Source organism: Acyrthosiphon pisum, chromosome A3 (assembly GCF_005508785.2).
Source record: "Acyrthosiphon pisum isolate AL4f chromosome A3, pea_aphid_22Mar2018_4r6ur, whole genome shotgun sequence".
Classification (NCBI taxonomy): domain Eukaryota; kingdom Metazoa; phylum Arthropoda; class Insecta; order Hemiptera; family Aphididae; genus Acyrthosiphon; species Acyrthosiphon pisum.
In genome coordinates this window covers 19,297,905-19,312,509 of record NC_042496.1, presented here as the reverse complement: position 1 = coordinate 19,312,509, position 14,605 = coordinate 19,297,905, and the positions used below count along the sequence as shown (strand labels likewise).

The 14,605-nt window shown below is 27.6% G+C and overlaps 2 protein-coding genes across 5 annotated transcripts in view; both read left to right on the top strand.

Moving 5' to 3' along the window:
* Positions 1 to 12,218, top strand: part of LOC100168913 (rho guanine nucleotide exchange factor 18) — a 44,619-nt gene extending 32,401 nt beyond the window's left edge. For 2 of the 4 annotated variants that reach the window (XM_029491537.1, XM_029491539.1), the window contains 5 exons: positions 9,685 to 9,928; positions 10,123 to 10,395; positions 10,466 to 10,705; positions 11,235 to 11,522; positions 11,719 to 12,218. In XM_029491537.1, coding sequence (XP_029347397.1) covers positions 9,685 to 9,928; positions 10,123 to 10,395; positions 10,466 to 10,705; positions 11,235 to 11,522; positions 11,719 to 12,105 — 1,432 coding nt within the window. In that variant the 3' untranslated portion in view covers positions 12,106 to 12,218. The remainder of the gene's footprint in view (positions 1 to 9,684; positions 9,929 to 10,122; positions 10,396 to 10,465; positions 10,706 to 11,234; positions 11,523 to 11,718) is intronic. The other 2 variants (XM_016804186.2, XM_029491536.1) reach the window with 2 other exon arrangements.
* LOC115034465 (rho guanine nucleotide exchange factor 28-like) lies at positions 659 to 6,441 on the top strand. Its single transcript, XM_029491540.1, has 13 exons — positions 659 to 795; positions 854 to 1,031; positions 1,095 to 1,255; positions 1,946 to 2,101; positions 2,206 to 2,384; positions 2,447 to 2,520; positions 2,629 to 2,717; positions 4,400 to 4,446; positions 5,236 to 5,327; positions 5,387 to 5,491; positions 5,558 to 5,875; positions 5,944 to 6,102; positions 6,167 to 6,441. The coding sequence occupies exons 1-13, from the start codon at positions 674 to 676 to the stop codon at positions 6,323 to 6,325; spliced, it is 1,839 nt and encodes a 612-aa protein (XP_029347400.1). The 5' UTR covers positions 659 to 673; the 3' UTR covers positions 6,326 to 6,441.
* Positions 12,219 to 14,605: the final 2,387 nt, after the last annotated feature.

The following is a 14,605-nucleotide window of genomic DNA, read 5'->3' as shown; positions in this document are numbered from 1 at the left end:
GGGGTGAACTGGACGATAGTGAAGAAGACACAGTAATAGATTATTCTCAGATGAATACAGCAACAATCGATGTAAATAGTATTGATTCAACCGATTTTCTGTTGAGAACAATGCCAAGCACTACTCTAGTTCCTGCAATCAGCGTAACACCTCATTTAGCTGCTGGAAAAAATTATCCAGTCCTTGGTTATTATTTTTAAATTATATGATCATTCAAAATTAAACTTATTTTATTCAAATTTATTGATTTTTACAGAGGAAAATATACAACAACTACATGAAATACACGAGGCCATACAACAAATGCGTGATTCTGCCACGTTAGGATTGACACATGTAATTTAAATTAAAACATTTTGACTTTTACGTTCAAATGTATTAGTATTATAGTAATATTATCTTTTTTAATGTTATAGATGATACAGTTTTGTGGAATAAACAACTCATTAAGTTCTTCATGCCCTTCTTTAAGTAAACCTCTTTGTCAGTCTGAATTAGATTCTTCCAATCTCAACTCTTCTCCTACACATACCGATTTATCATCGACATTTGGCTCAATTAGAAGACACAAAACTGGATATATTAAATGTAGAATGTTTATAAATTATTATTTTATTAATGTCCTTTAATTTAATATATTTTTGTTTAAAAAAACTCTTTCAACTGGTTTAATATGGCTAAACATTCTGCAGATTCTAAAGAAAATGAAATTATTCGGAGAAGAAGTTGGGCAGCCATAGATGATTTAACAAAGAACCATATGCATAGCTTAAGAATTGAAAAACGACAACAAAGGTATTAATGAAGTAATAATCTAATTATTTTTTCACTACCATTAATATATCTTTTTTAGTGCAAGCTTAAGTAGTATGGAATCTGAGACAGAAGATCCATTTTCAAATAGCACAGCAAATTTATTAACTACTGACAGTACGTCATTTCGTTGCCACAAGTCAAATAAAAATGTTGGTCTAATAAGTCGCAGGTTTAGTGAAACTTCTACACACTCACTTAATGAGACTGACTATCAGGTATGAAATAAAAATGTAATAATGTGTTTTGTTATAAACTAATTGTATCATTACGTATAACAGAATGGTTTAAACAAAATAATCACCAAACGAGCTGTGGAAACTAGTTTATTACAAGCCAGACTTCCTTTACAAAAATCCGTTTCCAAACCATCAATTATGGGTACAGGTGACATTTTAAACAAAGAGGATGATTCAAATAATGGTGTCAATAGTATTCCAATGTAAGTTTTTTAAATTATTTGTGTTTATTTATTAATTTTTTTATTTCATGTTTTTATTTTATTTTAAATGTCCATATTAGATAATTTCCATACCTTGAAACCCCATTATTTCCTACAAGAATGCCATTTAAAAGAAGGTTGGTAGGTACTCAAATTTTCAGGTATACGAGAATCTCAAATGTAATTAGACTATTTTGAGTATTCAATTTTAAAACTCGAGTAGACTTAAAAAAATTAATGCTAGAATTGACTCGTTAAAAAAAATTAAGACTCAATGAAACTATTTTTTTAGGTAATTTCAGTCATTTTTATTTTATTATACAATTTGATAAGATAAAAAATATGAATGTAAAAATTTAAAGTTTATAAACAGCGATACTTGACTTAACAGTTCACCAAGTTATCTTCATTTTTTTTTTTATTTTTAATCTAGTCAAAATCAATAATTTATTCTATTGTATTTAATACTTTGTTCATGCATTGTAAATATTAAAAACAAATCTAACATCTTGGTTTGAAATACTTATGAATAATGATTATCGAGTATTATTTAAAAAGTTATAACTTGTAAGAGTTAACACTATTGGTTTAAATTATTAATAATATATTAATAATTGTGTTATAATTATTTTATCACAGATTGCACATAGATCGCTTTATTTGATTATTACTGTTTTATTTTAATTTAAGTAAATTCAAACATCCTACTCAACACGGAGGCTTTCATATTGGTACAGAAGACAGTGAGACTGAAGAAGAATCATTGGATGTAGATAGTACAATGAAACGTTGTTATACTACTCCTTCATCTAATAACACAAATATACCTTACAATTTGTTTTCTGAGTGAGCTTAAAAATAACAAAATTATTTGCACTGCACATTTATTCATTTATCTTAGTTAATTACATAAAAAAATATTTATAATGATGCTTAATTGTTTTTTTTAGTATGTCTGAAGATCAAAATGCAAAAAGAAGAAAAAGAGGAAGTTTATTTTTTAGAAAGAAAAAAGATAAATCAAAGAAAATTCTTCATTCCTGGATGTCTCCACCATACAGCAACTTTGAACAGTCATGTGATTGGTGTGCAAAACCTTTAGAAAATAAACCAGCTTTATCATGTAAAAGTATGAATGTGTTATAATTATTTAAAACCTAAGTTTAATTCTAATTTTTAATTAATTTCTAGGTTGTTTGGTTACGGTTCACCAAAATTCATGTAAAGATCAAGTTTCTGAATGTGTTAAACAAAAATATGGAGAGGTCGGTATTTTCTTAAGAATAATATTGATTTTAATGGACAGGAGCATAATTTAAATTTATATTTATTTTTACTATACTTACATTTTAATAACTTAATAATTTTGTTAGTGTAATTTGAGACATTCATCATCCTCATTCCACCAAAGATTTTATGGGAAACGCCAAAATAATGCTAATCAGTCTTCGTTGCCAAACAGGTAAATGCATTATGAATTAATTTAATTTTAAAGATAACATTATAATTATCAACATTAAAATGCTGTTTCTCTCTAAAAATAATATAATATAATTTTAATAATAAAATAAAAAATGAATAGCATAGTGATAGAATACCATTAAGCATGTTATATATTTAAATAATAAATGTTGAATTATTTCAATTACCTATTGAAAGCGTTATTATTAATTTTTTTATTATTGAGTTACTATTGTTTTAAAATTCTTTCACTACTTTTGACGTACTATTATGTCACGTGTAAACATAACATTCCCTTGTAATGGACATATTATCTTAGAATAGATTATACATTTTCAACACTTAGGGCCGACCGTACAATGTCCGGTAAATTTTCTGTTAACTTTAAACGGACATTGTAAGAACGGCCCTTCTAGTAATTAACTGTTAATTTTTCTAAAAATAATTCTAAAACTTATTTTCGATTGATGGATTGGAGTGATTCCATGGTCATCATTCATCAATTATGATACTTACATGTTCTTCATCATATACCTATATTATAATATACATAAACATATCAATTAAATTATATAGATTCATTTCAAGTCAGTTGTGAGCAGCGCTCGAATTGGGATAAATTAAGTTGTGGAGCTTAATCTAATGATTTAAAAACTGTGTTCCAAGGTCGCAATTATTCAATACAGACCATACAAAAAATAGTAGGGGTATGCAAAAAAAAAATAAAAATGGTAGGGGAGCTCTGTTCCCCATGCACCCCCCCCCCCCAATTCGAGCACTGGTTGTGAGTTGATCTACCCCACACAGGGCATTCATATTCAGCCACGGTGAAACATAGAGCTAGTGCAGAGATTCTCACTGTTTCGGGATGAGCTCTCCACTTAGAGCTAATCAATTTTCACAATATAGTGTTTCTAGCGCATATTTTCTGTAGATGAAATGTCCGGCACCTGGAGAGATCGGATGATTGTTCGTAAAGATGTTAAAAAGGATTGGGGCTAGAATACTGCCTTGTGGAAGCCCATTTTTTTGCCTTCTCCATCTACTTTTCTTGCTTTCTAGTGTCACATAAAATCTTCTCTGTATTGGAGTAGCACTTTTATTTTTTGCATAAACCCTTTGTCTTTAGTAAGGTTGTAGATTTTATCTATTAAAATCCTATGGCTGACCGTATCATAGTCTGCTGTCAGGTTAGGTAGGGATATTATTCTTTTCAGAACATTTTTCAATAAACTGGGTCATGACTCATATTTAGTATCTGTCCTGTGCACGATTTACCTTTCCTGAAGCCTGCTTGCTCTTGTATCAATTTTTTGTCAATGTCTCCTATGCCATTGTGAATCATTCATTCAAAGGCTTTATATAAGTGACATAGATGTGATACCAACTGGAAGTTTTCGGGACTTGTTGGATCTTTATCTGGTTTTAATAGGGCCATTATGTTGACTTTTCTCCACATTTTGGGTAGTTTGTAGGTAGATCTGATTTCATTAAATATCTCTAGTATCCAATGTTTGGTCTTAGGATGTGCCGCTGGCAGCATTAACACAATATTCTGTGGTAAATTATAGAGATACCTACGACATACTAATAAATACTCTTATATATCATATATTTAATAATTTGGTAATAATGTAAATTCCTTATATACTTTTATTTTTAAAAAATTTTTGTTTTTATTAGGTACACGGATGAAGTTTCCTTGGTCCAATTTGAATTTTTGAAAGAAAGTAAGCACCTATAATAATAGTGGTTAAGCCCAATATCCTAAACCTGTATTTTAAAAAAATCCGAATTAAAATATTCACATATAATTTCTGGATTCCAAAAATCAATTTCAATAGCAAATAAAAAATACGCTTATTTTTTTTCTGAGAACTTATTAATATTTTTTGATCATTAAATTATTCTGATGATAAGGCAAAATAGAAATTGTACCTAATCTATATTTCATTCGCTAATCATTTATATTATAAATTATTTATTGACACTGAATATGTTAGAAAAAATTTTGATTTCCAAGGAAAATAAAAATTGAATAAATTTTATGCACCAACCATTTGTATAATAAATTATTTTATGTGAGATGGAGATGAATGAATTAACCAATTCAATCTACCATTTGCTTTATAAACACTCAATACCTAAATTACAAATCTGGTTAGTTAGCACCTGAAGTATTTGTAAGTAATAAATTACTTACACGTTAGGCGATTAACTGGACGCGTCCCCATATTCTAAAATGTGACTATTAATTGGGTGTGAGCTACTTAAATACTTTAATTTATTTATTTATATTATTTATTTTGTATTGCATGGATGTCAAACACACTAATAAACTATTCAATTTCTAACTGTAACAAATAATAGAATAATAAAAAAAACAAAACAAAAACAGAACATATCGTTCTGTAATACTCTAATAAAAATTGAGAATTTAAAATCCAAATTTAGTTATTCTGGAACCCTACTTAATAATTTGTAATTTTTGATATTTTTATTTGTTTTTTGTTGAAAAGATCATATAACAGCTCACGACTTAGAAACTGATCCTGCATTGGGACTACACGAAGAACAACCTGATTCATGGACACCTACTGTTACCAATGAAGTAATTAAACATTTAGTAGAATTTTTTTCAATAGTAATATTTATGAATTTGCATTATAGATTTTGAAAAAAATGAAAGATAAAGAAATAAAACGCCAAGAACATATTTATGAATTTGTGTTAACTGAAAAACATCATTGCCTTACTTTGAGACTCATGCAGAAAGTAATTTTATATATAGATTAAGCCATTGTAATTTGTGTGAATATTTAATCAATCAATATGTTATAGGTATTTGTTGATGGTTTACAAAAACATTTTCAACTTGGCGATAAAGTTTATCGCATGTTCCCTAGATTAGCTGAACTCACTGAAATTCACATTGGATTTTTAAAAAGTCTGAAAGAAAAACAATGTTCAGCCGCTATCAATAATAATGGTATTATAGATTCCATCGCAGATTTACTATTAGATCAATTTTCAAACATAAATGCTCAACGTTTAAAGAGCTCTTATGGAGAATTCTGTTCAAGACATAGGGATGCATTGGATGTTTATAAAGTTTTAGAAAAAGATCCAGCATTTTTTAATTTTATCAAGCACTGTCAGGTTAGTGGATATAAAAATTGCATGATTTTGATAACTGCCAGTGTACAGATTGCTTATATTTGCTATAGGCCAATCCTTTGTTGAAAAAAAAAGGTATTCCTGAGTGTGTATTATTTGTCACTCAGAGACTAACTAAGTATCCATTACTCATTGAACCTCTTATAAAAACTTCAAAAGAAAACAAAATCGAATGCGAAAAACTTACTAGGGCATTAAAAATGATTAAAGTAAGTTGAATATTTATATAGATATTAGTTAAATTAATTGATTTCATTAACGGTATAAATTTAGGATATATTGGTGGAAGTAGACTCTCAGGTAGCTGAAAAAGAAAAAGAAGATAGAAAACTTGAAATATATAATCGGATGGAAGCCAAGACTTTTACTAATTTTAGAGGACGTATATTTAATAAATCTAATTTGTTGTCTGAGAATAGAAGACTAAGGTGAGTCTTGTTACAAAATATTTTTATTAAGTTATGATAACACAAGGAAATACATTTTCATGAAAAATTCTTAGTTTTACTCAATGATTAACCCACAAAAAAAGATGGTTATCACTAAGGCTAGGATTTTAAAGTATATGCTTCTTTTTTATGTATGAGATAGAAATCAAAATTTTTTTTGAAAATTTGGTTTAATAAGAATAAATTAAGACTGTCACATAATTTTCATAAAATTGACCTTCTGTTAAGTGTTTTATATTAGTATACTAAAAATATTAATAACTATATAATCTATTCACGTTAAGGACCTGCACTAAACTACAATTTATCAATTGTGGCTAAGTAACACTTGTCTGTTGCATCCATGGAGTATGTGCACGAGACTGCTGTGATTTTTTTAAACTTGAATACTGAATAGAGTATTATATATAGTATATTAGGGTTAATATAGAACTAAATTCATTGTTAGTTTTCTCAAGTGTCACAGTATTTGCAAATTTTATTGAATAAATATTGTCATGCACTAAATACATACCAACATTTTAGATATTTAATCCTTTAAATCATTGTATTGGAATGAGAATATTTGTTAAGCAATTAATATGTTTTTGATATATTATCATTTAACAAATTTGTGTACAACTTCAAGTACCTACATAAGAAACAATAAATTTAAATAATAAACAAATCCCAACAATATTTGTTCATTATGATGTTTTTTGTTATAAAGATAAGTAAATATATATATATTGTATACATGTTATTAAATTAAATATTTTCTTAGATTTGAAGGGACAGCTTGGCTTATGCAACGTCATGCAAAAACACAAATGGTGATGGTTAATGTTATTGTTATGACCGATGTGTTGTTTTTTATACTTGAAAATAATCACAAGTATACCTTTTTTATGCCTGAAAGCAATAAAGAAAAAGAAAATAAAGTAATTTTTTAGTTAATAAGTTAAAAATCTATATTATAATATGTGATGTTGTTATTTTTAAGAAAACTAAACTTTTTTTTATAGGTTTTAAGACCTGGTGTATTATCATTGCAAAAACTCTTAATCAGGAGAAATGCAATTGATACTAAATGTATTTATTTAATATCTTCTCATGAAGACGAGCCAGACATATTTGAACTTGAAGTGTGTAAACCTAAAGAAAGACAATCATGGATAAAATCTATTCATTCAGCTGTGAAAGAATGTCCCGAAGAAGAAGATGATGGTACCTTTAGTATTGAAGAAAGGCAAAGGCAAATAGAAAGAAAGAAACACAGTATAAAAGAAATTCTTGGTACGCGTAACATCTACTTATTATTGAATATTTATATTACATTTATGAGTTATATTGTGATTTTTTTTATATATTTCTGTGTATAATTGTATAGGAGTTTTGAGGCAAAAAGATAAGGAACAAGCCCTAATTTTGGAAGAAAAAATGATGGATTTACAGCTAAAGCTTTTAGCATCTACTGGAGTAGGAAGTTTACCAACTGAAACTCCATCATATTGTCATTTGGTTACAAAGCATCAAGATTCGGAAAAGATACAAAAAGAAGTTATGAATGCTATACAGGTAAATTAAATATTATTTGTATTGTTATCTTTGTTTTCTTAAAATGTTTTATTTATGTTTTCAGAAAGTCAATGAACTTGTTTGTTCGTTGTATGTTTCTGGGACAAATTTGTCTCGTAGTGCAAGTTCTGTAGGTGAACATCAAAGTGTAAAATATGTTTCACCAACATTACCTAAAAGAGCTGAAACATTTGGTGGATTTGATAATTCATTACCGTCACCAAAAAGTAATTACAGGCATAACGCACTCACTCATAAACTAGTTAGGTTTAGAATATAAAATGAATGTTCTCAGTCAACTTTAAGTTAACTCAGTTAATTTTGATTTATTTATTTTATACATTTATATTTAGATGCTTTAAGAAAATTACCAAAAGTTGTGGACGGTAATGAAAATAGTGTGGAATCTGGTAATTCTAATCCAATAGAAAATTGTAGTACAATCTCACCAGAATGTGCTACTACAGTACAATCATCCGAGTTCCCAACATTATTAACACTAGGAAAAGAACAACAAGCTACGGCAATGGAATTAACTCATCATATTTATACTTTATCTTCCACTATTTCACAACAAGTGACTAATATCGATAGGTAAATATAATGTTATTTATTAATATTTCGGTTACATATCCAAAACAAGATTTGTTTGATGCATGAGCTGAATTTATGTATTGCATTTTTATTTGCTGTATTAGAAACTCATCTCAATAAATAACTTTTAATTTTAAGAAGTAAGTGAAATAATGATTAAATCAAATCAGATAGCAATATTATACATTACTAGCTGATCCCATGCACTTTGTTGCTCGTTAAATGTACCAACTCTATATTATTCAAACTTTGTTCAATTCGTTATTTATAATTCGATGTATAGTGTCCAAAATTTATCTCAACTTTTCTGTTGCCCGGAATAAAAATTCTGATTCGCAGCAGTATATCATCAGGTAGAAGCAATCTACCAGTGGTAGATCGCAGACCCTGTGCTGTTTGCACGTAAGTGTATGATTTAACTCTAAAGTATCAAAGTTATACCAAGTTTGTCGTATTTCACCTACCTATGGTGGATTGATATAATCAATTAATACAAAATCCTAACCTAACCTAACCGTACTAATATCAGATGAATAAAAAAAAAAATTAACCATTTTTAAATAATCCTTCTTACCAGAGGTGAAACATTCATTTATATATATATATATTGACAAAAAAAAAATGATACAAATCAACAAACATGCCTGATTAACCAATAGTTACCAATACGATGTTGCGCCACTGTTGTATTTTTTACATCTAGATTTCCTACTTTTCTGGTGGATTTTCCTAAAATTTTCTTTTGTAAAAACCTTCTTCTGGCAATTACGAACATCTTAAAAAAAAAATTGAGCTAAATCAGATGAGCCGTTCTCAATTGATGAGGTAACGACTTTTTTCATGCTCCATTTTTATATATATAGATTATGAGAAAAATGAAAAAACATATAGGGTTATACAAATAAACATTATAAAAAAAAAAAACTATATTTTTTTAGTGTTCATTCCCAATATCCTTCGATAGTCTAACGTTTTAAATTAATATACAATATCCCATAGAAATGTTAACAGTTCAAAAAATATTGTCAATTAAAGTACATTTTGATGATGAGTATGTGGTCAGGGGTGTTAAATGTTTGAAAAATGAGAAAGTCTAGTATATTGATGATAATTGATATGGGATATAAAAGTGGCGGTTGTAAAATGTAGTTGGCACATAAAAAATAATTGGTTGAATAAAATGTTTTATAGTCTTCAAGCTGAGTTAGCTGCTTACAAGTCTCAGAATCTTATGGGAGATCCAGCAGTAAGTTCAAAAATTAGTTCTAGTGCCTGCTTAAAATATAAAAGGCCAGTTTATAGTCATAACCATCAATTGGAGGAACTACGCAATCTACAAGATAAGTTCACCCATGGGAAAGAGTCTTGGATAAAGGAACAGGATTCTAAGATTAAGGATTTGGAAGAAAAAAGAGAAGAGCTATTGAGATTGCAGGTGAGTTTTACAATATAAAATAGCAGTTGTTATAATGCGTGTATACAGTTTAATTAACAATGATCTGTAACATTACTTTTTAAAATTTAAGGTATTTAATTATTAAATCTAAAATGCAATATTATACATTAAGTAGTTGATTTCCTGAAATTTGAATAGTATTAATATTCAATTATAATTTCAATTGTTTTTAGGAACAAGTACGATTAGAACAAATTGATGTAACTCAGCAACGAGAACAGCTTTACCTTAAATTACAAATATTAACCAATCAAGGTATTGTTGTGTCACCTAATATGCAGCCGCCACCTGTGTCGCCAAATCAACAGACACTAAATCAATCTCCCTCTGATGGAATGCATAGTAAAATAACTGATTTTATGAAATGGGAACAGGATTCTCCATCTTCAGCTGTTTCCTCGTCTTTATTACTTATTGACCTGATTAGTGCTACTAACCAACAAAAGGTAAGAATATATTTATAATCAAAAATTAGGTAAGATTCTCATGTGATATACTTTTTCTAACTTTGTCTAGGTAGCATCCAAAGTTCAAATAAAACAAAAATTATCTTATAAATTGGGTCACAATAATTCAAATTCTACATCTGACACCATACCCAATATCATAACTTCACCTTCTTCGTTGTGTGAGAGTTCCAAAAACCCAATGAACCTTGTTCAAGGCAGTTCTGTTGAAATTCTATCGCCATCAGGTCAACAAGGTCCAAGTCATTCACGTACAGGATCTAGTCTGGCAATGATGCAAAGTGCTCAGGTATTTAGAATATGATACATATTATATAAATTATGATTAAAAGGTTCTACCTTATATAATGTCAATGTCCATCATTGCCATTATTAAATTTAACATTTATTTTTTTTACGAATATCATCAAAATCATAAATGTTGACAACAATTTAAAGTTAAAATGGATGATGTCATACTCGTTTGTGTTGGCTTCATCATAATATAAAATACATTCCAAATGTACATTCAGTAGAACCGATTTTGTGTTGTTAGGTCTTACTATTAGAATGAATTGACCTATTATCAATTTTAAATGTAAGAAAATTATCCATATTTGTACACTAGTTTTTACATATATTTCAATTTTTTAAGCGAGTAATGTGTATGTAAAATATTGCAATTTAAAAATGCTAATAACTCGCTTGAATATTAAAACTTAAAATATCAAAGCTAACAACACAAAATTGGTTCTGATATGCAATGTCGTACATGAGAGAGTTGATTTCCTGAAATTTGAATATTGTTAATAATTAATTATAGTTACAATTGTTTTTAGGAACATGTACAATTAGAACAAAATAATCTCATTCAGCACCAAGAGCAGCCTAATCTTAAATTACAATTGTTACCCAACCAAGGTATTAATTTTCTGAAAAACCCAGCAGTAAACAGTTCTAGTACCTGCTTAAAATATAAAAGACCAGTTTATAGTCTTAATCATCAATTGGAGGAAATACGCAATCTACAAGAAATATTTACATATGATAAAGAGTCCTGGATAAAAGAATGGGATTCTGAGATTAAGAATTTGAAAGAAAATAGAGAACAGTTACTCAGATTAAAGGTAATTTTTACAATTTAAAAAAACAGTTATTAGAATGTGTGTACACTAGCTGTTTAATTAATTAGTAATGATTTATAACATTACTTTTTAGCAATGATTTTTTAATTCTAAAATGCAATATTATACATTATAATATACTTGGTTTCCTGAAATTTGAATAATATTAATAATTAATAATAATTTCGATGGTTTTTAGGAACAAGTACATTTAGAACAAATTGATGTAACTCAACAACGAGAGCAGCTTTACCCTAAATTACAAATGTTAACCAACCATGGTATTATTGTGTCACCTAATATGAAGCCGTTACCTGTGTCAGCTTCCAAAGTTCAAATAAAACAAAAATTACCATTAAAATTAGCTAATAAATTGGGTAATAATAATCCTAGTTCTACATCTGACACCTTACCCAATACTACAACTTCGCCTTCTTCCCAATCTCCATCTACTTTTCAACAGCTTTTTCCATTAATGTTTTGTGAGAGTGCCAAATACCCAATGAACCCTGTCCAAGGTAGTTCGGTTGAAATACTATCGCCATCAAGTCAACAACGTCCTAAGTCATTCACATACAGGATCTAAACCAGCAATGATGCAATGTATTCAGGTATTTAGAATATATTTGCAGAAGAATATGATATACTTATATAAATTAAGATTAAAAGTTCTACCGTACATAATGTCGATCCATCATTGCCATTAAAGAGATTGCAAGTAAACATATTAACAAATTTTTAATTCAGTTTTCAGAAGTCAAACAGGTATCAGGTCAATCTGTAAGATTGACAAAAATTACATATAATTAATAATCATATAATATAGTTTATCATGCACGCGCGCAGCGCTGTGACAGTGACAAGTCCATACACGTGTGGGAGCGCTCAGCTATTTTATTCACACACGACAGAAACCTAACACACAGAAAGTCCTTCTTACAGGTGGTTTAACTAATAGGTAATTGATTACTAAGACTTTCAGGCTTTGCCTATTCGTTACCGCAATAATCGGTGGTAACAGTTACTTAAGGGATGACAAAAAAAAAAAACTACAATATAATAGACAGTTATTATCTTATCTTGTACTTTTTTATTTAATTTTGCTATGATTGACATTTGACATGTTTAATCATCACTTAAGAAACTGATTTGTATACTAATGATGTGTCTTATATGCAATACTTATTTTTCAATGTGATTAATTATAATTTTATTACATATTTATGGTTCAGAAAGATATGTAAGAACTTAAATTTATATAACTTTTTGTTTAGAAAATATCAACAAATCTTCTAGATTATTTGAACCATTCTAAGTAAAAAAATTTTTTTTTTATTTTAATATTTTGTTTAAGCATAATTATTTATAGTCAATGACACTAACTGCACAGTTATTATTATTTTATTTTAAACGGTTTCATTAATTTCTTTTTACTTTAGTTAAATCATGTTGAGCCTAGTCTCACAGTATTATATAGCAAAAATGTCCAAAACTTTGTATTTTTTTTGTTACTTCTAGATTTTTGAATCTTTTATATTTACTATTATTACAAATATATTTTTTAATTTTTATAATTTGACTTTTATCTATATTTTTGGATTATTAAACGTTTTTGCAAGTTCAATGTATTTTGAATGATGACACCTACCTTATATATTTGTATTATTATTATTGTATTGTAGTACAGGTTATAATTTATTATGCAGTATTTATATAATGTATACAGTATACACTTATTTCTCATATTTATAAATTAATATAAAAAGCAAATATATTATATTGAACTTTTAAGTTTTGTTGTTATTTTTATATTCTGAGCGGAGAGATATTTAAAATAAAATTACCAGTAGTTTTCTAAAGCACCGGGAAAAACAACAAAAAAAAAAAAAATTAAGGAACAACTGGAATTTTTATGCAAAATCGATCTTCGACATAATTGATTTTGGTTTTTTGCGTACCTAAAATACCTAGGTTTTTTTCCATAGATGTCAATAAAATTGTATTCGTTGGGTCCAAAAGCTTCAAAATGTAATACAATATACTTCTAATATATTGTTACAATGGCAGTTGAAAAATATTAAAAATACATTTTCACAATTTTTTTTTATAAGCATTTAAAGTTCGGATTTGGACAAAATACGTAAAAATCACAAAAATGTGCAAACTATTTTGAGTTAGAAATTCATAAAAATTTATAAATATAATATTTTAAAATTTAATACAAGGTTCATCATAAGTTTTTCTACTTTTAGTTAACAATGAAAGTCTACCGGAATGTCAAATTAAATTTTTAAGAACGTTCGAAGTTCAAATTTTTACAATATTGGATATTGTCTTGATTTCTCATTTAGCGATTTTCTTATTTTGTTGTAATTCAAAAACGAATAAGCGTAGATACTTGAAATTTACCTCATGTGTTTATTTTATCAATTCCTATACTTGATAAAATTTTTGAAAATATTTTGACTTGTTTTGAGCTGTTTACTAACATTTTCAATTTTTAATTTGTTTAGTTTTTTTTTCTATGAATGTCAATAAAATATACCTATATGTTGGGTCAAAAAGTGTTAAAATGTAATACAAGGCTCCTGATATATTGTTACAATAGCAGTTTAATAATATTAAAAGTACATGTGCACAATTATTTTTTATAAGCATTTAAAGTTTCAAATGATGATAAAATGTATCAAATTTAAAATTGATTTTATAGTTAAACATGTATAATAATTACCCGTACTTTGTACATTTTTGCTTTTAAATCTACTTCTGCAACAATCCAACAATCGTAAATAAGTAGATACAATGATTGTATTGTAATCATTATCTTGTCAGTTACCTACGTCTTACTTTTAGAATTTACCTACGAAGTTGTTCGTTACATTATTTCTCTTGCTAAAACTTATTACTTATAAGTTATAAGCTATAGAGTTAAAATAATTTAAAATTTTGGTTTTTAAATTAAATATAACAATCAATAATACATTAAAATTACCAACTTAATTATTCAAAAAATGTTTTTCTAACTATAGGTAAGTGGATTTTTATAACGAAGTTGACAACGTTTTAATTGGAATTTAACATTTTGA

Coding starts and splice junctions, on each gene's coding strand:
- LOC115034465 (XM_029491540.1), top strand. CDS start 674: ATGGCTAAACATTCTGCAGATTCTAAAGAAAATGAAATTATTCGGAGA. Junction 796..853: donor ATTGAAAAACGACAACAAAG/GTATTAATGAAG, acceptor TATCTTTTTTAG/TGCAAGCTTAAGTAGTATGG. Junction 5,876..5,943: donor ATTTTATCAAGCACTGTCAG/GTTAGTGGATAT, acceptor TATTTGCTATAG/GCCAATCCTTTGTTGAAAAA.